This window comes from Cynocephalus volans, chromosome 3 (genome assembly GCF_027409185.1).
Source record: "Cynocephalus volans isolate mCynVol1 chromosome 3, mCynVol1.pri, whole genome shotgun sequence".
In the NCBI taxonomy this organism is placed as follows: domain Eukaryota; kingdom Metazoa; phylum Chordata; class Mammalia; order Dermoptera; family Cynocephalidae; genus Cynocephalus; species Cynocephalus volans.
The window spans coordinates 89,753,602-89,775,163 of record NC_084462.1 but is presented as its reverse complement, the minus strand read 5'-3'; the positions used below and the strand labels follow the sequence as shown (position 1 = coordinate 89,775,163).

At 41.0% G+C, this 21,562-nt stretch overlaps 1 protein-coding gene across 1 annotated transcript in view; it reads right to left on the bottom strand.

The window, feature by feature from the left end:
* Positions 1-650: 650 nt before the first annotated feature.
* The window catches only part of FBN1 (fibrillin 1), a 228,745-nt gene continuing 207,833 nt past the window's right edge, over positions 651-21,562 (bottom strand). Inside the window, exons 55-65 of the mRNA XM_063091977.1 lie at positions 20,369-20,500; positions 18,281-18,406; positions 17,498-17,704; positions 15,783-15,908; positions 15,399-15,521; positions 12,427-12,543; positions 11,717-11,845; positions 10,812-10,931; positions 5,913-6,144; positions 3,147-3,321; positions 651-1,932 (exon numbers count right to left, since the gene is read on the bottom strand). Of these exons, the coding sequence (XP_062948047.1) occupies positions 1,543-1,932; positions 3,147-3,321; positions 5,913-6,144; positions 10,812-10,931; positions 11,717-11,845; positions 12,427-12,543; positions 15,399-15,521; positions 15,783-15,908; positions 17,498-17,704; positions 18,281-18,406; positions 20,369-20,500 (1,877 nt within the window). The 3' untranslated portion in view covers positions 651-1,542. The remainder of the gene's footprint in view (positions 1,933-3,146; positions 3,322-5,912; positions 6,145-10,811; positions 10,932-11,716; positions 11,846-12,426; positions 12,544-15,398; positions 15,522-15,782; positions 15,909-17,497; positions 17,705-18,280; positions 18,407-20,368; positions 20,501-21,562) is intronic.

The following is a 21,562-nucleotide window of genomic DNA, read 5'->3' as shown; positions in this document are numbered from 1 at the left end:
TGCATTATTACCCTTAGGAATTTTAAAAATTATTTAATATCAACTGAATGAGCTTAAAGGCTAAATAGTCAATATTGCAATTAAAATAAAACAGCATTTTCAAATTATGACATTCAGAAACCAAGAGTTATAGCATTCAATCGGCTTCAATTTAGTATTATCCCTTTGTAATTAGACTAGCATTGACTAACAACAGATGTCTAGGGAAAGAAGATGGAACACTTCTTGCCAACACTATGTATATTTGAGGGAAGGGGGCATATAAATCTTTTATAATGAAATTCATGTGCTCTAAGACAATAACTGAACTTGATATTTGAAAGAATTTAAATCCGGGAGCTTAAAAGTCACAGTATTAATTAGATTACGTCTCGGAAATGATGCTACAATCTAAATTTTGTACTAGCAAGTCAGGGTAATAACACCAGACTCTGCTATCTTTAATGAATAAAATACGGGATTGACTCAAATATGTTAAATTTCCTTCTAGTGGATATACATTTGGCATCTTTAGAAGCCATAACTAACAGACCCAGGATAATTTAGATCCAGGAGGCTTTATTTAGGCTTCAGAATGGCCCCTCCAACCCAAAATTCATGCAAGAACACAAAGCCAAGGGGTAAACTAAAAAAAAGAAGAGATTGCTTTATTGTGACATTTATGACACTGACCCCTTGTTGAGAGGAATGACCGAGGGTAATCTTGGCATATTGCACATGCTGTGAGGAAGGATGCACTGGTGATCCTCTGGCTGCTGAGGCTGTTTCCTGGTCCTCCCAGACCTCAATGCACGTGTGGGCCAGTCACAGAAATTTCATTACCACTTGGTGTACACATTTAACAAGTCTTTGGTCTTAATAAGCACCATTACAAACCCTCACATTAAGGGCTTTATTATTCTAGTTTATAAATGTTTCAATGATAAAAAATAACACGATTACAGTATACACACACTTAATTTACATGTAATGTATTATACTTATAACTGAGAGATAAGCTACTGAACTAACTTTGGTTGATTGAAATTAATGAAGTATTTGAACTGAATACTTGTAATTTGGTTTCTAAGTTGTGTAAATATTACAGTGCATTTATTAATCTAATTTGAAAATTTACTAGCACCAAATAGATATTATAAATGGCCAATCTAGTACTTGTATTTGGAGAAGCAAAGTTTAAAAATTTGAAAAAAAAAAAAAGCATCATCCATCAATTGAAAGCACATTCCTGTACGTCTGCTGGAAGGATGGCACATCAGCATGAATGGCCAACCCCCAAGGAAACACATGTCCCGGTTTTCAAGAATCAACATATATGACAAGGTAGCTTAGCTACACACATGAGAAGCCTGAGAAAGTGGTTGTTTTAAACTAGGGTAGTCACCTGTACCTTGCTTTTGTAATACAAGAATAGTGCTTATTTATACAAATTTACTTGGTGAAAAATTGTACCTATGATATGAAGATTCTGACTGGGGGAAAATATAGTTCTACCTATCTATATTTGTTTTTCTTTTAATTATTTGGTCTCTGGATGGTGAATTAATGAAGCAAAATCTGAATTTTCATCTTCAGATTATCACCCAGTTCACCACTGAGGTAGTCTTTGTCATATTTGTCTTCTAGCTGGTTAAGTTCTTTCTTTTTATAAAGTGGAGTACTACTGATGTGTAATGAATAGCTTCCAGCCACTGGCTTCTTCTTTGTGAAATGGAGGTAGCTGATCCCTTCCTTTTGGTTGATTTTAAAGAAGCCATCTTCATTTCCAGATTCAATCAAGTATCTGTTGTGATTCGTCAGAGTTGTAAGGGCTGGAAGGAGTTCTAGGATTCGGACCTTGTGACTGATGTGGGAAATATTGAAAGCAAAGATGGCTGTCTTCTCAACGTCCCAACTTGCAAGACTCACATTGGCTTCTGTCTCAGACTGATGCTGGAAAGACACATGGCAATGCGTTAATTGCAATGTAAATATGCCACTTAGTTCTCATAGCAAAGAAAAAGTGACTCAAATCTCACACTAAAACAATTTTCTGCCCATGTTGTACATACTGTGTTGAAAAATGCACATTTATTAAGCACTTTGTTTAAACCACAAATGTTAAATCAGCACATATTTGTAATATTAAAAAACATGAAGCTGTTGTCAGGAAGAAAGTCAGGTTAAAGTAACTTGTATCTGGAGGTCTTATACTGTGGGGGTCTCTAAGCGTGGTTATGACGAGCAGCATCAGCATCACCTGGGAATCTGTTAGATATGCAAATTCTCAGCACCATCCCAGACCTACTGGATCAGAAACCCAGGGGGTGTCTCCCAGCAATTCATTTTAACAAGCCTTCCAGGTGGTTCAGATGTAGGCTCAAGTTTAAGAACCACTGTTGTAATAGATTATTTTCTTTCCAAAGACTTATCTCATTTCCCAAAGCAAAGCAGATGGTTGCAGCACTGATACTAAGAACCAGTCTACTTCAATTTTGTTCAATGACGCAAAACCATCCCCTCCCAAGGACACACCTATGAACCTACTTCCTGACTGTGATGATTTGCTAATATTCCATGCTTTTCACCTGGCTTCTTGCTTGCCTCTCTGGGATCACATGTGCTGGATTCTACGGACCTGGAGCTAGAGGTCTGGGTGAATATCTGTGCATTTCTGAGTTGACTGAAAGCCTTCAGCAGCCGTAGGCAAAGAAAACCAGGCTGCTTCAGCACCATGTTGTTTTTGTCTACAATCCAAGTTCCCTCACACTCCACATGGCTCTTTTCAGTAGAGGAGCCTCTAGCTTTCAAAACTTGGCGTCCCCATGTGGGGAGCACTATGTCACTTCACTATTCTGCCCACTTGCTGTCCTGGATCTCAGACCTTGTCTTTTCAGCAGACTTTGGGTGGGTGTTTGACTCTTTTTGGCGAGACAGAGGAAATGAGCAAGTATGTGAAAACCTTTGAATGGCCACTCCCTAAAGTAGCAAGAAACTCCAGAAAGCCCCACAGCCTCTTATAAAATGCAGCCTAGAGCTCAGGGAATGTCTGGATTTTCTCCCTGGGGAGCTTTTTCACACTTTGGAGCATCCTCAGAGGAAACCACAGGAATGTGGAAGGCCTTCCCACAATAGAAGGCATCAGGAGAAACTACCTTCGGACCCACCTCGATCTTGGAGATGTCTGTTTCATTTGTGCTTCTCCGTTTCCTGCCCCGTTTGGGGTAGCCATTGATCTTACACTCGTAACAAGCCTCTGGAGAGAGGGAATTGTCATCCATTTCGCCGCTGACAGGTGGCTCTGAGCCTCCTCGGCCCATGCTCATTCCAGAAACACAGTGCCTGCAGCATAAGGGGAGCACACATGTTTTGCCTGAGAACCAGGAGACAGGGGAGGTGATGCCAGAGTTCCGGTGCAGTCTGGCCCCTGCACTGGTGGCATTCAGCCCTGGATTGTTTGTGCACTGGGTGAGCAGCTGGTTCTGAGAACCACACTGAGGGCCTGTGTGTTTGGCCTCTAATTCCCAGTTCCCTGAGTTCATTGATTTCTTCCTACGACCTCTCGAGACCCTGCTGTACATACTTATTTGCCCCATTCATTTCCCAACCCTGAAACTGCAGGCATTTTGCAGTACCTGTTCTGGGGAGGGGACATGAAAGTGGAAAGAAACGAAGACCAGGGAATGAGGAAGACTATGCAACTTGGCAGGTTAAATAAATGTGTCCTCTTTTTACAAAGCAGCTCCGTGAGAGCGAGAAGGCACAAGACACCACTGCTAGTGTCTTGCCCTCCTCCGCTTTCCCCACCGCCCTTCCTCACTAAAGCTTCTGAGCAACTGCACCTCTTCTTTGACCTTTCACTTTTGCTGATGCTACTGAGGATACGAAGAAAGTTCTGGGTGATAACTGAGGGTTGATCTGGTAGTAATCTGTGAAGATCTGCAATATATAAAATGCATGTATCAGAGCTTGCCCAACTGTGGGAAACTGTTTTGAGTCATTCAAAACCACTAGGGCCATTGGCTCTGACTCATGTGAAGCCGGATAAACAAACCCATGCCCAAGAGAGAACTAGTTCAGCTGTTTTTCTTTGCCTTCCAGTTACCAGTGCCAAGTTACGGAGGGAGGCTTGCATGTTTCACAAGTACCTTGTTTTGTTATTCTGCTTACTATTTCAGAGGCCACTTGGAATGTGTATTTATCAGGCTCCTCTTACCAAATGTGTTGAAACATTTGAATGGTCCTAAAAGAAGCTTTATTTGGGGGCAGCATCCACTCTAGAGATTCATGGACAGGACAAAACTGTTATAAATGAGTAGATTTCTACTAATGGTTCATATTGTATATCAAACAGTTTTTATCTATTTTTCTGTAATTGTCCTACTCCTTATAACCCACTTTCCTGTAGGCCCTTAGGATTCAAAATACAATGCCAATGAGAAGAACAGTTGTTGTATCCACAGCAATTTATGGGTTCCTACTATTTTCCCCAATCTTGCCAGAGTCCAACATATTTCCTTTCCTCTTTCCTTTATATTGCAACATGAAATGTGTAGAAACAAAAAAAATGGATAAAATGATAAATGCTCGCCGTGTGTGTGTGTGTGTGTGTGTGTGTGTGTGTGTGTGTACTACAACCACATAATGTTTAAATTATTGGGAGCTAAACCCCAAATTTGTAGTCTCTGGCTCCTTTCTCAGAACTCCTTTCTAGTATTTTCATATCCCCGCAGCACCAATTACAAGAAGTGTGACTACAAAATCCCACTGGCCAAAAGCCAGCTTGGAGTGTCACAATTTTTGCTGGGAAAAATGGTGCTGGCATTAAACTATAAAGAATGAGTCTACTGAGAGCCAGACACAAACATCTGGGAATTTGCACCTTATTGCTGGCATTCTGTATGCTTCCCATGAAACATTCTTTTACCTTCAAGTTAACACAAACCTAACATGAATCACTTGATGTTTGTGGGTCAAGAAATTAAAGAGTACTAAGTTAATCATTTGGTGTAACTGTGTACGAGGGTGTGAATATGTAACTGTGGGGTGGGGTGTATGTGTATGGGGGAGCACATGGGAGTGTTATGCAAATTTAATGTCTGTGTAATCCTAATTAAAAAGTTAAAACTTGCAATCCTTCACAGGATAGCTGAAACTAGATGGACACCCAAGTCCAGATTAATTCAGAAGGGAAAAAAGACCTAAACTTTGAAAACTCACCACAAAATACATAATTCATTGAATAAATAAAAAATATGCCTTCCCTGCCCCAACTCTCACAACATATACACATAAGTTGGTAAAGTTTTCTCCCTCTAAAAGACAATAATTATCTCAACTCATATTTAATGCTCTTTTGGTAATTTTTAATGTAAATTCAAGCCTTAAATGTAAAATAAACCTTAAAACCCTAAAGAACCCCCAACAAAAATGTATGTCTTTGATTATCCTGAGGGAGCTGGACAAGAAGTCATGTTAAGTCAAGGCAGAATCCCGCCTGCCTCAGGAGAGGGGTGGATCTGCAGCGTGAAGGGCCAGCTCAGTTCTGTCATGGGCTGGCAGAGAGATGTACTTACGGACAGATGAATCACTTTCCAACAAGACGCGATGATCAAGAGAATGAGATACTTACGAACAGATGAATCACTTTCCAACAAGACGCGATGATCAAGAGAATGAGATAGAGAAGCCAGAGAGCAAGATATTTACAACTTAGTTTCATAATTTTGGTTGATGTTGTATGAATTTCCAGAAACCTAAATGCCCCCTTTCAGATAAAATAACCTAAAACCTTTGCAAAACTTCACTGGAACTAATTCAAAGATTACAAAAAGTAAGGTTCTTCCTCTACTGGGACAGGTAATTTTCGTTAACTATACATAATAACATTATGAATGAGACAGTCTCCAACCACGAGCAGGAGCAGTGCTTACCCTTGGCCTATTCGGAAGTAACCAGGTGGGCAGCCACACAGGTAGCCGCCCTCAGTATTGGAACAGCCGTAACTGCAGGGGGCCTGGGAAGAGCCACATTCGTTGATGTCTTGACACCCTCCACTGAACTGCTCGTACTGGAAGCCGGCGGGACACATGCACTTGTAGCTCCCCAGGGTGTTGTGACAGGAGGCTCCTCCGCAGATGTGAGCACTGAGGCATTCATTTTCATCTGCAGCGAAAACAAGAAGACAACGCATGTGTGGCAGTGGCCAGAGATTTCTGTTGTGGAGCCTGGGTCTGGCCGCTCGCTGCTGGCCGGCTGGCCCTCGGCAAGGCTCTCAGGAAGGTACGGTAGGCAGAGGTGGCTGGTGGGGAGAGGAACAACAGAGAAAGATGGATGTGGCCTCTTGCCACGTTGTGACTACATGTGGCAGAGGAGGTCAAAGGCTCCAGGTGGAGAGCATTAGAGGATGGCACGCTGTGGACCAGCAGGCTCCAGTTCTCCTCGGGAGCTGACACTAGTGTGTTCTGCTCTGCACACACACCCGGGAAAGACCCTAGGGCTGGTTCATAGCTCAGATTCAGGGGTCAGGGTGGGAGGCAAGGAATGATGCAGTTCTCTGCACCCTGGCTTCACAAGTGCCCAGCAACTGGACAAACAGCTTAAAGGCAGAGACCAACCTTTTTCCTGGAGGCTGCTTCCTTAGTCCTCCCTTTTCAGGTTGTACAGGTCTGGCAAGGGCTGATATCTTGCAGGAAGTGTCTGCCCCACTCGGACTTCCTTTTAATAAATCTGCAAAAGCCCCCTAGGTACTTGTTCTTGGGGGTGAATAGTGCTTTCTGGTATGTCTCCCACATCTCTGGATGTCCCCCACTGCCTCTATCCAAACCAGATTCTTGCCCAGAGTGTCTGAGGCACATCTAAAGCTAAGTGAGGCTGGAAGAGTCAGTGCAGACTTCGCAAGCAGTAATTGGGGAAAACCCACAAGAGAGACAGATGCTGCAGAACTGGCTATCCACATGGAGCTTCCAAGTCTGATGGTACGAAGCAGGAAAAAGAAACCTAACTTTGAAAAGGGAGAAAACCTTTCTCACTGAAAGGGAGAAAACCATGAGTTTCTTATTATTTCTAATTCACACTTTTTTGAAGTCTCCAATATATTTGTGTAGAACTGCTTTTGTAGTGCAGGTTGGAAATCTGTTGGTAAGACATTTCTCTATTGCTGCAGCCTATTTTCAGGCGTATGTGCATTTGAATACAGGTAGATTGGCCTTCTCTTCACTCAGTGAACATGTAATTTCAATGGAAGAGACGAAGGGAGAAGAAATGAACATTAGATACCTACAATATGACAGATAGGATACTAGGTGTTTCACATTCATTTAATTAACCTTCCTAACAATTTGGGAGTAAGGTATTATATTCCCTATTCTGCGGATGACAGTGAGGCTCAGAAAGCTCCTCCCAGATCTCACAGCCAGCAGGACAGGGCAGAAATGCACAGCCAGGTCTGACTGACTGCAAGGGACGTGTTCTTTCCTTTATACACCACCATGTCTCTCAAGAGACTTGCCCACATTTAAACTGGTACTTCGTTTCTCTTGTAATTAGTTTTACCTTCGTTGCTAAGGCAGTTTCATTTATTTTAAAAAAAATAATTATTTCTAAAAAAATTGATTTTTTATAATTTTTTTAAAAAATAAAAAACAAGTGGGTGAAAGTGATAGGGGCAGGATGCTTACTTGTACATATTTAGTGCAAATTCATATTTCCTTATTTCCTTCCTTCCTTCCTTCCTTCCTTCCTTCCTTCCTTCCTTCTCTCCCTCCAGCTACTGGTCTATGAACTTAACTCTGCCTATTTGAAGATCTCAAGTCCTCACCCAAGGTCACTTGGGCTCTAGGTTTTCTAGAAAAGAAATAACTAAATATGCCATTGTCTCTGTTCTTTTCCCCTTATTTTAAATTAGGGATGGGGCATGCAATAGAGATCAGTGGAGACCAGGACACCAAGCTCTACATCAAACCAAGAATGGAGAACCCAGGGTACTTACTTTGGTGGAGAGAACACCCCTGGGCTGGATGTCCTCTCCCTCTGCCTCCACGTCCACTCTCATCCTTTCCACCCGCTCATGGCCCAGGAAGCCTATCTGTGTGGAGCATCAGCAGGCTCTGCTCCCTTGTCCTCTGCTTTTGGTTGGGCTTGGCTATCTGTTTCTTGCTCAGACCCTGACTAATAAAACCCATGAGGCATGGGTATAAGAGTGGGCAGACCTATCAATCTAGAGCTCAGATTTATTCTGGTGTGTTTTTTTGTTTGTTTGTTTTTACAAAGGGCAGAAATAGGACAAATGGTTGGAAGTCAGAGGGAGGAAAAGTTCATTTTTTATGAAAAGACATTTCTAAATATTAAAGCTGTCTATACATAGGTTGGGTTACCTTGGGAGAAAGTGATTGCCCTTCAAGGCAATATTCAAGCCAAACTAGGATGAGCAGGGAAGTTGCAGAGTGATTTAGATATTAAGAAAGAGGTCAGACTAGATCATCTCTAAAGTTCTTTTTAACTTTAAGCATCTATCTGGGCTACTGTAAATATCCATTCTGGTCAAGAACTCTCCCCCTCTCCTTTCACATTCCTTTCTATTTTATTTTATTTTTTTCCCTCCCTGAGAATTTAATAAAGTGTAAATTAAACTTGTTTATCTGGGTTAGAGAGCCGGGATGGAGTGAAGAATAGATTAAGATTGGCAAGGCTTCAATGTTTACAGCTTGAAAATAGTGTTTGTGAACTCATCCTTTTTATTAATATACAAACACTGCAAGTTGTTTAACATGCTTTGCTCTTTTCCTGACCTTTTTCATCCTGTGTACCCTGGTGCAAATGGCTCCACGAGAGATTTTCTATGCTCCAAAATATTTGTTTTATTCTTCTAGTTGGTACTTAATTGGGCGAGGGTTTGTTCTTTTTACAAAAAGAGACGATTATAATTTTATCGAAACAGCATTAAAGTCCCTGAAAACACTCCTTAAAAGCAGATCGAAACCTACCACTCTGTCCTCTAAAACAGAAGGCTCTAGCATCGGGCTTGCATTGTGTATGTTAGCTGTGGTGTTAAGTCAGTAACAACAGGAAAATTCCCAAATGTAGGATAGGCTTTCTTTTACTAATTTTCTCTAGGACAAAATGGGTCAACTCCACCTGCAAGCTGAAAGTCTGATATTTACTTCTAGATGAAAGCAGTGGCCCCTTACCCCAAACTCAGCCAACATGGACAAGTGAACTTTTGGCCACAGAGGTTGAGGACTCAGGGAGGGCTGCTCTGAGAGATCCACCCTGCAACTTATGGGTAGCCCAAGGCAATGCTCATCCTGGATAACTCTAATTCTCAAAGATTATGAGGCCAGTTTGGCATTTTGGGGCATTAAGAACCCCAAACCTCATTCAACTTTTTAATTAACTTATTCTTGCAGAATATCTAGCCAGCAGATCATTTGCACGGGACCAAAGTAGACTCTCCAGGCAACTAGGACCTGGCCTGCTATCTCTACTATTCCAGAACTGAAAGTAGGAAGAGGAGGATGAGGTGTACGAGTACTACACCTTCCTTCTTTTACATTTTTCCCTATATCTCCAATTTTATTAAAAGGACCTACATAATGAAAACAGGCTCGTATACTGGGTATTGAACCAACAAAGCTCACTCTGGAAGTTCTGTGAAAAATGTCAGAAACTGGTGATTAAAATCAAAGATCTCCCTGAGCTGATAATGAGCAAAGACATTTTTATTGAAAGCAGATAGCACAACCAGAGAGTTGTGCAGTCTAAACTCTTCTAGCACTGGCATCACTTTAGCCAACCCTACATACCTCTGCAAAACTGTGTCTTGTAAAGAACCAAAGTAGGTGAGAGACAGCTTTGATAAACAAAAACACACCAAATGTGTCTTCACTTGGAGTAAAGTGAACCACTGTAATGTGGGCATCTGCCCTGGAAGCAGTAACTCTTTGAGTTTTTGTTAAGGAAGGCTCTGTACCCAAGAGCATGGCAGCTAATGGATCCCCCAAGCACCAAGCTTGTAGTAGTGCCCCACAGATACTTGCTGAATGAAAATATAAGTAAGCATTACACTTGAAAGGTAGTCCTAACTCAGAAAGTTAAGAGCTATGGGTTCTAGTTCCAGGAATGTCAAAAAAGAACTGGGCAAGGACCTATGACCTTCCCTCCCTGGGCCTCTGGGTCCTCAGTAAAACAAAGGGCTTCAGCTATGCGGTCTCTGGGGTCCCTCCAAGTTCACGATGTTATAATTCTCTGATGTGTTTAATTAAGAGTTATTTTCCCATGAAACTGTGGAATCAAGGATGACATCATTTCAATTTAATGAGAGAGTCTGTCCATCTCCCCTAATTATCAAAAGAATTTAGCAATCCTGAAAACCTTGCTCTGTCTGCTCCTTGCATTCTGCCCCAAAGAAGTGCAGAGCTGAACAGAACCGCTGCTGCATCTTCAGGCCAAAAGTTGCTCAAAATAGCCTCTGGCTGGCTGATATTTTTCATTCAGAAGGAGGGTTTTGTGGGCCCCTGATGTGAACAGAACTCAAGAGGGAGCCGATGACTAGCAAGGGAGCAGGAGAGCAGGGGGTCATGGAAGTTAAGAAATTCTAGGGGCATTTCATTGCACATGCTCTCAAAACACCCATTCTCGTGATTGTTTCTTCTTAGTTTGATCTATTGCGAAGACTACTACTTCTCTCCGGTTTCAACCAGGTTAGGGTAATTTTAAATGAGTATCTGATATGTCAATAACAATAACCAATTTAAAGTTTTCAGAAAGCAAGCAGTATTTTGACTCATAGGAGCTGCTCACAATGCATCTGTGAAGGAGGAAAAGCTACTTGCCAACACACTGGTTCCACTGGTAGTGCTGGAGGTAGCCCTGGGGGCAGCTGCACCTGTAGCCCCCAATGATGTTCTGGCAGCCATGCTGGCAGCGGTGGTTGCCTTCGCACTCGTCCACATCTGAAAAAGCAGCAAAGTCGCCATTAAGCTGTGTCAACACTTTCCAAGGCACCCTCTGCAGCCACGTTTATCTGCATACTAAGGTGCGAGGCAATTCTAATAAGAAATTTGTTCCCTAAAAAGTTACTCTACCAACCAAAAGTTCAAGAATATCTGCTCTGTAGCTTTTTGCTAAGTCCAAAGAGAAAAACATTCAGAGATCCCCAATAAAGTCTACAAACAAAAATGATAAGGAAATTAGTGAAAAGCACAAAAGCAATCTATGGTATAGCTCTGTAAATTATTGTCATTTGCCTACTTGTGCCAGAATTAAAAACCAAAAGGTGTCAATGCCAGAATAAAGTCCTAAAAATATTTTTTAAACTCTTAATCACAATTATTCCTCTTATGTTTATTATACATTGGGGGAAGCCTTTTATGGCTTTGGACTCAATGACCAGAAAATTAATGAATCAAATTCAGGAATCTAGCTATTTTTCTTGACTGAGTTATTCTCTGTTAGATTATATTAACTGAGCAGAAAAAGTCTTGATAATAACCTTTTTATACCTTTTCCTTGATAGGAAAGGCATGTGTTACAAACACAATCAAGCATGAGACAAAAGATGAGTATCTAAGATAGGGAACCCATGCAAACCAGACAAAATATTTCCTATCTTTAGTTAGGTGACCCACCTGTGCTCAGTTCTGATGTCCCATAGGCAAAGTTCATGGAGGTGCTAATAGCCACATAGCCACCTCCACAAGGATACACCAGCCAGACTACAGCTGAGGTCTCTACCCACCTTCACAGCTGGCACCACTCTGATCAAGTGAGAATCCGCGCTGGCATTCACAGGTGAAGCTTCCAGGAGTATTCTGGCAAATGCCCTTAGACCCACACAGGTTGATGTCAGAGGTGCATTCATTGTTATCTATGAAAAGCAGTGGAGAAAAAGAGGGGTTAGAATTTCTGAGGCATTTTTTTGTATTGTTTAAAAGAAAGTGAGAAGGATGACCCAGAAAAGGCCAAATAAGGCCAATAACTTTTCACATACACATATGAGTGTGTACACACACACACACACACACACGCACACACACACGCACACTCACACATTTTTTTTTTAAACTTATTTATTTATTTATTTATTTTTAATTTTATTTTGTCGATATACATTGTGGCTGATTATTGCTCCCCATCACCAAAACCTCCCTCCCTCCTCCCTTCCCCCTCCCCCCCAACAATGTCCTTTCTGTTTGCTTGTCTTATCAACTTCAAGTAATTGTGGTTGTTATATCTTCTTCCCCCCCCCCCGGTTTTTTTTTTATGTGTGTGTGTGTGTGTGTGTGTGAATTCATATATTAATTTTTAGCTCCCACCAATAAGTGAGAACATGACACTCACACATTTTTTTTGAGTTTTTCTTTTCTTATCCCACAGCAGAGGAAATAGAAGACAATCCCTTCGAGGAACAGTTCCATTCCATACAGGAGTTTTTCCTCTCTCACTTACCAATGCAGGCAGTATGGTGTTGGGTAAATCCAGGAGGACATTTACATGTGAAGCCGCCAATAGTGTTAACACACAGGAACTGGCAGTTGTGTTGCATAGTTGCACACTCATCAAAATCTACAAGAAAATGCGAGATGGGCATTCAACTGGAGCCGACAACACAGGTGCAGAGGAGCTGCTGCTTGGAAGCAGCTCTAAGTTTTGATTTCTAAGTCTTAAATGACCCTGGCCAGAAAGAGCCACAGTAAATGGCCAGGAGGGACTCAGGGGGTAAGGGTCTGAAAGATAAAATGAGGTCTCGATTTAGACCAAAAAAAAAAAAAAAAAGATGTAGCTCTTTGGGAAATCCAGGGAAACCCCAATTTTCTTTAGTTAGAGAAATGCAGGAATTTCTCAGTAAAGGAATTCCAAATAAATTATAAAATTTTAAACAAATTACAAAGTAAAAAATTAGTGGTTCTGAAAATTTTCCAGAGCACTGAAAAAATCTGTTTAAGTTGAAATATAGAAAGAAATACTGAGACTGGAAATTAATTTATTTGCTTAGTTCTTTTCTGTTTGCTGCTTTTAATCTACTTAAATGAGGTAGTAAAAACAAAATCTGACTTTGGTTAGAGATTCTCCTTCAGATAAAACAAAATTGAGCAATCAGGAAGGAAACAAAGGAAAAAGAAAACTCATTCTGATAAGCTAATAGCACTTTAAAAAAAACTTCCTATGGTATTTATCCAACATTATTTTCATATCTCGATAAAATCCTCCACTTTGGCCAGGTCTCTTTTTTCACAGCCTCAACTTCTAGGCTCACTCTTAACTCCAATGGTCATAAAAAAAAAAAAATATTAAGAGATACAAAGTGTGTTTTAGCTTTTAGTTGAAATAATCGCTGTGTTCAGGAACCTTTCTTTTATTTTAGTGACAAATTCAGCCACCATGCACCCACCACACACACAGCCACGTAGGAGCTGCAGATCACTGAGAGTGTTGCCAGTTCCAGGCCAGAGCCACATCTGGAGTGGACCTAAACTGGGAGAACCTCGGCTATTGCCTGGCGCTGATTGCTCTTCAATGACGCCCATCTATGCTCTTTCCCCCTGCTGGGGGGAACTAACCGACTTAGACTCTGTTCAGCTTTCTCAGGGCCCAGGGACCAGCCTCCCCTCTCTAGGACTGACGGAGCTGTGATAGAGCATCATCACATCGTCACACGTTCACTGAGTGCATTGGTGACTTGTCACAACAAGGCCGTTGCAGAAGTACAATCCACGGAGAACCACAGCTCTCACTGTGCTCACCGCCAGCACTGCCTTTTCTCCCTTCCTCGCCTCTTTTCTGGATCCCACTCCCTCTCCTGGGGACAGGGCCGGTCCCACCTGCCTCCAAGGCCACCCTTCTAGCCCTTTCTTCTCAGTTTCAATAGCACACAGATCTGCACCCCTCACTCAGACTTTTAGTCATACATGCTAAGGATGTGGAAGAATTTAGATCTCATGAGAAAAATGGGAGAAAGTGAGAGTTATGCTGTAAGTGGATGAGTAAAATCCGTATAGTTAATTTTGCATTCCTAAAACCACAAAGAGAGCTTTACTAAGGTTTTTTATACATGGTGAAAGATTATGAGCATTATTCATGTAAGTTCCACTTTTCATCTCTTAATTGCCAGAAACTTTTGAGGATTTGAGAATTTTCTGCCCCCACAGGTCAGAAAAATGTCATAGTTTTGTTTTGTTTCTTACAGATAATATACACGATGAGAGATATTTTTTCCCTTGAATTTTGTTCTTCATTTACATGAGTCAATTTATGGCTCGGAGTTGTAGCCTCACACTGCCTAGAACTGACTGTGATCCACAGACGTACAACCATGAGCTACTCTTCACTTAAGATGGTCAGAACTTTTTTTCATCTTTACAGAATTTATTATTTATTTATTTATTTTGGTGTCTGGCCAGTGTGGGAATCTGAACCTTTGCCCTTGGTGTTATAGGTCCGAGTTTTCGAGTAGGTTTCTCACCTTCCTCTTCCCAAACTCCAGCACGATACAGAATTCGTGCTGCACAGGATAGCCTCAGGCTGTTGCCCAGCTTGTTATCCTCCACCACAAGCCTCTTAACTCTCCCCTTCCCAGCAGACACAGGAGAGAGGTCGAGAGACCTGCTTCTCACAGCTCTCTGCTTCCACACCACCCTGTCCTTTACCTTCCCCTACTTTCTGTTTTCTCCTCCAGAGTTTCAGGGCAGGACGTGATAACTCCTGTTCTGCCACCTGGTCTACCTTTCCTTCTCCAAATCCCTCACTTGCAAATTATCCTTAAGTATGACTCACTTGTGTTATTCACTCAATATGATGTATATTGTAAAGGAAGGTGTTTGCAGGAGGAAATCTACACCAAAGGAATTTTGCAAAGGATAACTTCTTTGAGAAGGAATTTCTGCCTAGAGTTTTGCTGTTCCTTACTTCCACGTGGTATTTATGTCTCAGGTAAGCTCCCAGAGGGCAAGTATGATCTTATTTTGCAGAACAAAAATCTGGACCCAGTACTAATTGATTAGGCACAGTTCCTCTGGATCATGGCACTGATTATTCTGAGGCAGGACTTTGCTGAAGACCTGGATTATACAGTTGTTGAACAGACGGACAGCATAAATACAAAAACAGAAAGCAGAGGAATCCACCCCACAGGAGCCTAGAGCTGGCATTGACTCTCTGAGACTCTTGTGCCTGGTCCCCATGGATGCCCACTGTGCATGCAAAAGGAGGGAGGCTGCTGCCTCTGGTCATCTACAATCTCCCTGGCTTCACCTCCCTCCCTCCAGTACTGGAACTGGGTCCCCTGGAGGCACTAACCCCAGGGAAGCAACTCTTGCCTACAGAGCAGGTCTTTTGGCTTGCCCGTGGGTTCCTCACAGGCAAAAGTAATGCAATGATGTGTCAGGTGGCAGGTGAGTGGGTGAAGGCAAATTCTACTTTACCTTTGCAGCTCCTTCCATCCTCTTGCAGAATGTAGCCTTTCGGGCATGAACACTGGTAACTCCCTTCTGTGTTTTTGCAGATGAAATTGCAGGGTTTGGGAGCCTGGTTGCACTCGTTAAGATCTATGATCAAACAGATACAGTGTGACTGCTCGTCTAAAAAGATGTCTCTATGTTCAATGTCCACAGGGTCTAACCAAAAATTTCTGTTTGGGGGAAAGAATAAGGAAACTCTGTGTTGCCTTTGGTCATTGTCTTATGTTTTCTTATAAAATTACAGGCTTTTTAGATTTTTAGCTTGGGGATGTTATTTATTTATTTATTTATTTTGTCATAATCTAAAATTTCCACTCAGGAATAAATCATCAGGAATAGAGCACTTACCTACACAGGCAGTCCCAGTTATATCTGGAGTGTAGCCAGTTTTACAAATGCAGTGGTAAGATCCTCTGTCATTGACACATTCCCCGTTTCGGCAAACATCATGAATAACCTTGCATTCATCAATGTCTGTAATTTAATAAATATAAATTAAAATAAGAAAGATACTATAAAATGCACAACATTAATATGTAGGGGTCACTTCAGTGTAAATACTAAAACATTGTATTACTATATACTGGGCCTAAGAAATAAACCAATGGATGACAGCATTAATTTCACATGTAATGGTAACTACATTGAAAGGCAAACCAATAACTTTATTACACTGTAGCTGATACACTAATCAGGCTAGAGGAAAACTTTAAAAATAATTTTTATTGTTATTTTCTTCTGGGTCCATAGAACAACCAGCCCATCTAGACATTTTTGGCTTCTCGCTCCAACTCATGCCATCAACTTTGCCTCCTGCTCTATGTCATAAACAATCACAGCAGTGGATCCTTTAGACAAGGAAACCTCATTTTCTTTCTAATATTGCATGTTCAACATAAGAAGTAAGGGTTTTTTTTTTTTTTACATTCTCTTTGTGTGTTCGAAGTTAATAGTGAAAAATATCAAATGACATGATACTGGGGAAATATCTGGGGCAGATGACAGGGCTGGGTGTTTGCTGCCAGCTAAAGAAGCAAGACCCTCACTCATGGCTCCACCACGGGGAGAAAGACGTAGTCACTGTGCACTGTTGAACATTAAAGCCACTATCCTTCACATCCTGACCCATCTATCTCCCTACTGAGCAGCAGAGTGTCAATACAAGTATTTTCCACATGAGTTAGCAGCCCTTGATTGCCAAGTAACCAATTTATACCAACAGCTGGATGTACCTGACCTTTTCAAGTTTACTCTGACGTGCAATTTAGCACACTGTCATTAGTCTCAAGAAATGAGTCTTTTCCATCATGTCATGTTTACATTCTCCAAAGAATCATAAACTGCTTTTGGTCACTCCATTCTAACTGTCCAGTTCTGCATTTCACCACACCCAGTTCCATTATTCCGCCTTCAGCCACATGTTTCTAACATGAACACAAATCCTTCCCAACCTCCTTCTTCTCCTCTCACTTCTAATTCCCTCCCAAGGAGCTCAAAAAAATTTCTCTCCTTTTTATGAACTAAAAAACAATTGTAATTACTGTTGATAAACATAGGAATGATACTAGTGAAAGGCCTGGAAGTCTTCAGAGCTGCCCCAGATGCCTCCGGAGCCTCCTAGGGCTTTTTCAGATGTAATTTGTGTTTAACAGCCAGGATATCAGAATTATTTATACTTCTTTCATGAAATGTATGTTAGCCAATTTTATGAGATAAAATACGTATTGGTGAACTAGTTTGGGGATTCAATGATCATTTATTTCAAGGCTTATCTAAAAAATTATATTCTCAGTAACTAACTGACTTAGAGCAAGTTCTGTTTAAAAAGTTGAGGACTCCTTGCGATGCAGATTCAACTTCATCAGGCAGAAAAAGGACACTTTGGCAACATGGTCCTGAATGTCTAAAACATAATAAAGAATTTTTATCAACCTCAACCGAGGCCTATATTGTAGATTCCAAATTCTCATCTGTTTTTTAATAGAAAAACAGATTCCCTGCATTTTTGTAGCATAAATGATGTACCTGCTCCCTTGCTCAGAAATCAGAACAAAATGAAGTACCTGCTCCATTGGTCATGAATCCTCGGCCATGGGGGCAGAGTTTTTTGAAAGCCACAGTACCCTGGAAAGGGCAGATCTCACAGTGGGGACCCCAGCCTCTCCCTCCGTCACAACAGCATTCAGACTTGGTGACAGGGTTCCTGTTGCTGGATCCAATCTGACACATATTTTGCAGCACCTCCGTGAAGCAGTAACCTTCCCGGTTATCTGCAAAGGGACATTATATGGCAAAGGGGATTTTAGGAAATTTTATGAGCATAACAGGGTATTAAGAATTTGGTCAGATATAAAAACCAAAAAGGATATAACACTTTACCCTGGGTGAGAAGGAGCGAGAAGGGAAAGCTGGAGACAGCAGTAAGAGAGAAAGGATGACGTCTAAGGAAATAAATAAGATGAGAAATTCAGTAAGTTGGCAGAAAGGCACTTCTAGACAAGCTTATAGCTCTATCAGCTCCCAGAAATACAGGGGAATAGTCACGCTGTAAGAAAGGGGCGTAGACACATATGGAAATGGATCCTGATCACCAAGGGCTTAAAAAGGCAGCCAAGAAAGAAATTCCAAACAAGTGATTCAGTGATACAATTAGCAAAGAAGAACTTAGCTGCAGGGTGGTGCTGAGCCCAATGGACGATCACAGTCACTAAGTCATCTCCAAAATATGAACATTATTAACCCTTCCTCAAATTGTGATATTTTCTTCTATTTCCAAGGAGAAGTCTGGGTTTCAAGTGTGCCAGTGGAGGTCGAGGTTATGAAAGCACCCTGCTGGCTGTACTCACCGAGGCACTCATCCTGGGCGGGGCTGGCCGTGAAGCCATCGTTACACTCACAGGTGTAGCTCCCGCGGGTGTTGATACAGCGCCCGTTCTCACAGATCCCAGGCTTGGTCTGACATTCATTTTCATCTGTTTGGTTTCATTGAAAACAAAAGGAGTCATCTGGCTAGGTTACAGAAGGATGGATTCCTTCTCTCCCTCCCTTCTTCCCTCTCTCCCCCTCTTAATTTAGTTTGTGAATAGGTAATCTCTTCACATGATTCAAAATTCAAAAGGTATAAAAGGGTACTCAGCAACAGTCCCCTTCCTTCCCTATTCCCCAGCCACCAAACTCCCCTCCTGGGAAGCAACAAATGCTGCTGCCAATTTCTAACGTTTCCTTCAAGAGATGGATTATGCATATAAAAGCAAATACATACACACATGTATATATATATATATATATATGCCTGTGTGTCTGTGTCTACCTCTGCTCTTTTAAAAACATAATTTGATAGTATTTTTATACCCTTAAACATAGATGGTAGCATTTTATGCACACATATTTTTTTACTTGATAAAATTTAAATCTTTCCATATCGGTACACAAAGAGGACTCCAAAAGGATTATTTTAAGTGAAGGAAAAAAAAATTTGAAGACTAACATGTTAAAGAAAGATTACAATACTGCATCAGAATAATGTCTGTAATGATCAGTGTTGAGCTCAGGGAGTTTGTCTAGACTAATCTTCGAATTCAATATAGATTATGTTTATTGTAATATTTCAACAATATTATTAAGAAGTAATGAACCATAATGCAGTCTCCCAGGTTTAAGAAAATAGCTGGGAATTCTTATAATTACCTGATGATTATTCAGAAAGAGCATAAATAAAGTAATTTGCTTAGGTTCTTCTCATCATTTGAGAATAGTTCAGAGTCCCTGAGACAGAGATCTTACTAGGAGAGACAGAGAGTTGAAAGATGACACCCAGAGCAATGTTAAAACGGGTTAAAAATCCCGATGCCCAAGCTGCTCCCAGACCAACTAAATCAGAATATCTGAGGTTGGACCCGAGCTCCCCACGTTATTCCTATGTGCAGCTGAGGCTGAGAATCACCAATCTGAAAGGGTCCGATGTGTGATCATTGATCCACATACTTTCTTTTTCTGTACTTTTAAAGTCTATTTTTTTATTCTGTATCTTACAGAGTAAGGGGAGCATGGGATTTTTAATTTTCTTGACTGACAACATAAAATATACCTTTCCAACGTCATTTATTTTTAAAAACGAAAAGGATGCATGTGGGAATTTTCTATTACTTTCTCCTGCTTTTATTGCCTAAAGCAGAGATCATGGAACTCTTTCTGTAAGTAAACGTTTTAGACTTTGTAGGCCATATGGTCTCTGTTGCAACTACTTGGCTTTGCCACTGTAGCACAAAGCAGCCATGGACAACACGTAAATGAATATTATATGTATGTTCCAGTAAAACTTAATTTACGAAAACAGGTGGTGGGCTGGCAGGCTGGAATTGGTCCGTGGGCTGTAGTTTGCCAACCCCTTGACTAAAGCTGTGGTTCTCAATGCTGCATCTACATTAGGATATTACCTGGGGAGATTTAAAAAACATTGGTACCTAGACCCTACTCTAGACACAACCAGATTTTCTGGAGGTAGATCCCACTGGTTTAGAGATACTCCTGGTTCTGAGGGACCTGGCATTTGTACTCAATGTCAGGGCACTAGTAGCAAAATTAAGACAATAGGGAGTCATTCCAATGTGGTGGAGAGAGCTGACCCCTAAATCAATAAAGGAGTTTAAAAAGTAAAGTAAGAGAATAGAGGAAAGGATGGTGTTTTACTCCTGACAGCAAAGGAGCCGAGAAAATAGGGAAAGGCCAGTTCTGAGGGAGAGGATGACAGTGTCTCGAAATTCATAAATAATCAAGAGGTAAGGGCACCTTCACAGAAAGTTGTGACGTGAGATGAGAGAGGAAAAACGGTTCTGGCCAGGAGGGACAGTGCCACCGAGACTCTGAGCCCAGGTCCCTTCTGTCTGTGGTTACTCCTGACGCACTCATGACTCCTTCCACAAGGATTCTCTTACCAACACAGCCTTCGCCATCGGGCCTCCGCTGATACCCAGGTCCACAGATGCACATGTATGTGCCAATGAGGTTCTTGCATTCCATCTGTTTTTCAGCACAGTCGTGTTTTCCCTCCTCACACTCATCCTCGTCTGTAAAGAGTGGACAATCACACATTCATAAAAGAAGCTGCATTATACCCCACCTTTTAAAGACAAAATGGTAGAAATCAACCAATTTTCATCTCTGTTATTCCACTGTTGGCTTTATCTCCTTTTGCGCTGTTGGACGTTGACCTCTTAGGAATCGGAAGGAGTCTTCTAACCACCTTTGAACTTGAAGAAATTGCTCCCTAACAACCAAAGATGACTTTAAGAAGCATGATTTTAATCATGCCTTTCCTCTAGACCCTTCCTTTTTTATTGTTGAATCATGATTTCTAATTCTTTTTGGCTAATTTAACTAAAAATATCATTATAAAATAATGATATTTCAAAATATAATGATAATTATAGCAGGATTATAATCACAACATATGATAATATAATAATTCTAATAAGAGCATTATAATCATGATGGATTATAACATAATAATAAACAAGAGCTTCTACTGTACAATAATTATAACAACATAATATATTATATTTTAATGTGATAATATTAATCAACAGAATAATTGTAATATAATAAAAGCTTTGGTTTTTATACTTTGGTGAAAAGACATCCACAAATATCTTATTCTCTGCTGGTTCTTCCCTCCTTCATTTCCTTTTTTCGGGGGTTGGTTGGGTCTTCCGCATTCTTCACTTTCTGTCCTATTGCATTTCTCTCTTTCTTTATCCTTCCCTTTTACATGCTCTGAGCTGAGAAATTTGGAACTTATTCTGCATGTGATGAGGTGCTATCACTTAGGAAATCTCCCCACCCTTACTCAAAATTGTATTTCAGCCATCTTGAGAGAACAGGTATCTGCTCATTTAAGGTCTCAGGAGAAGCAAATCAAAACTCTTCAAGGGTGAGCTACGTGGTTACCCGACTTTGTACAATATAGCCTAGTGCAGTGCTTTGGAAATTGCAGGTGTTCATTAAGTACTTTTAATGGAAATGGTTTAACTAAAGTAGATTCCATGTGTTACCTCATTCTTGGAGGATAATATCCTCATAGTGAGGAGAGTTCCTCCCTTTACATTCACCTATGCTCCTTCCTTTGTGTT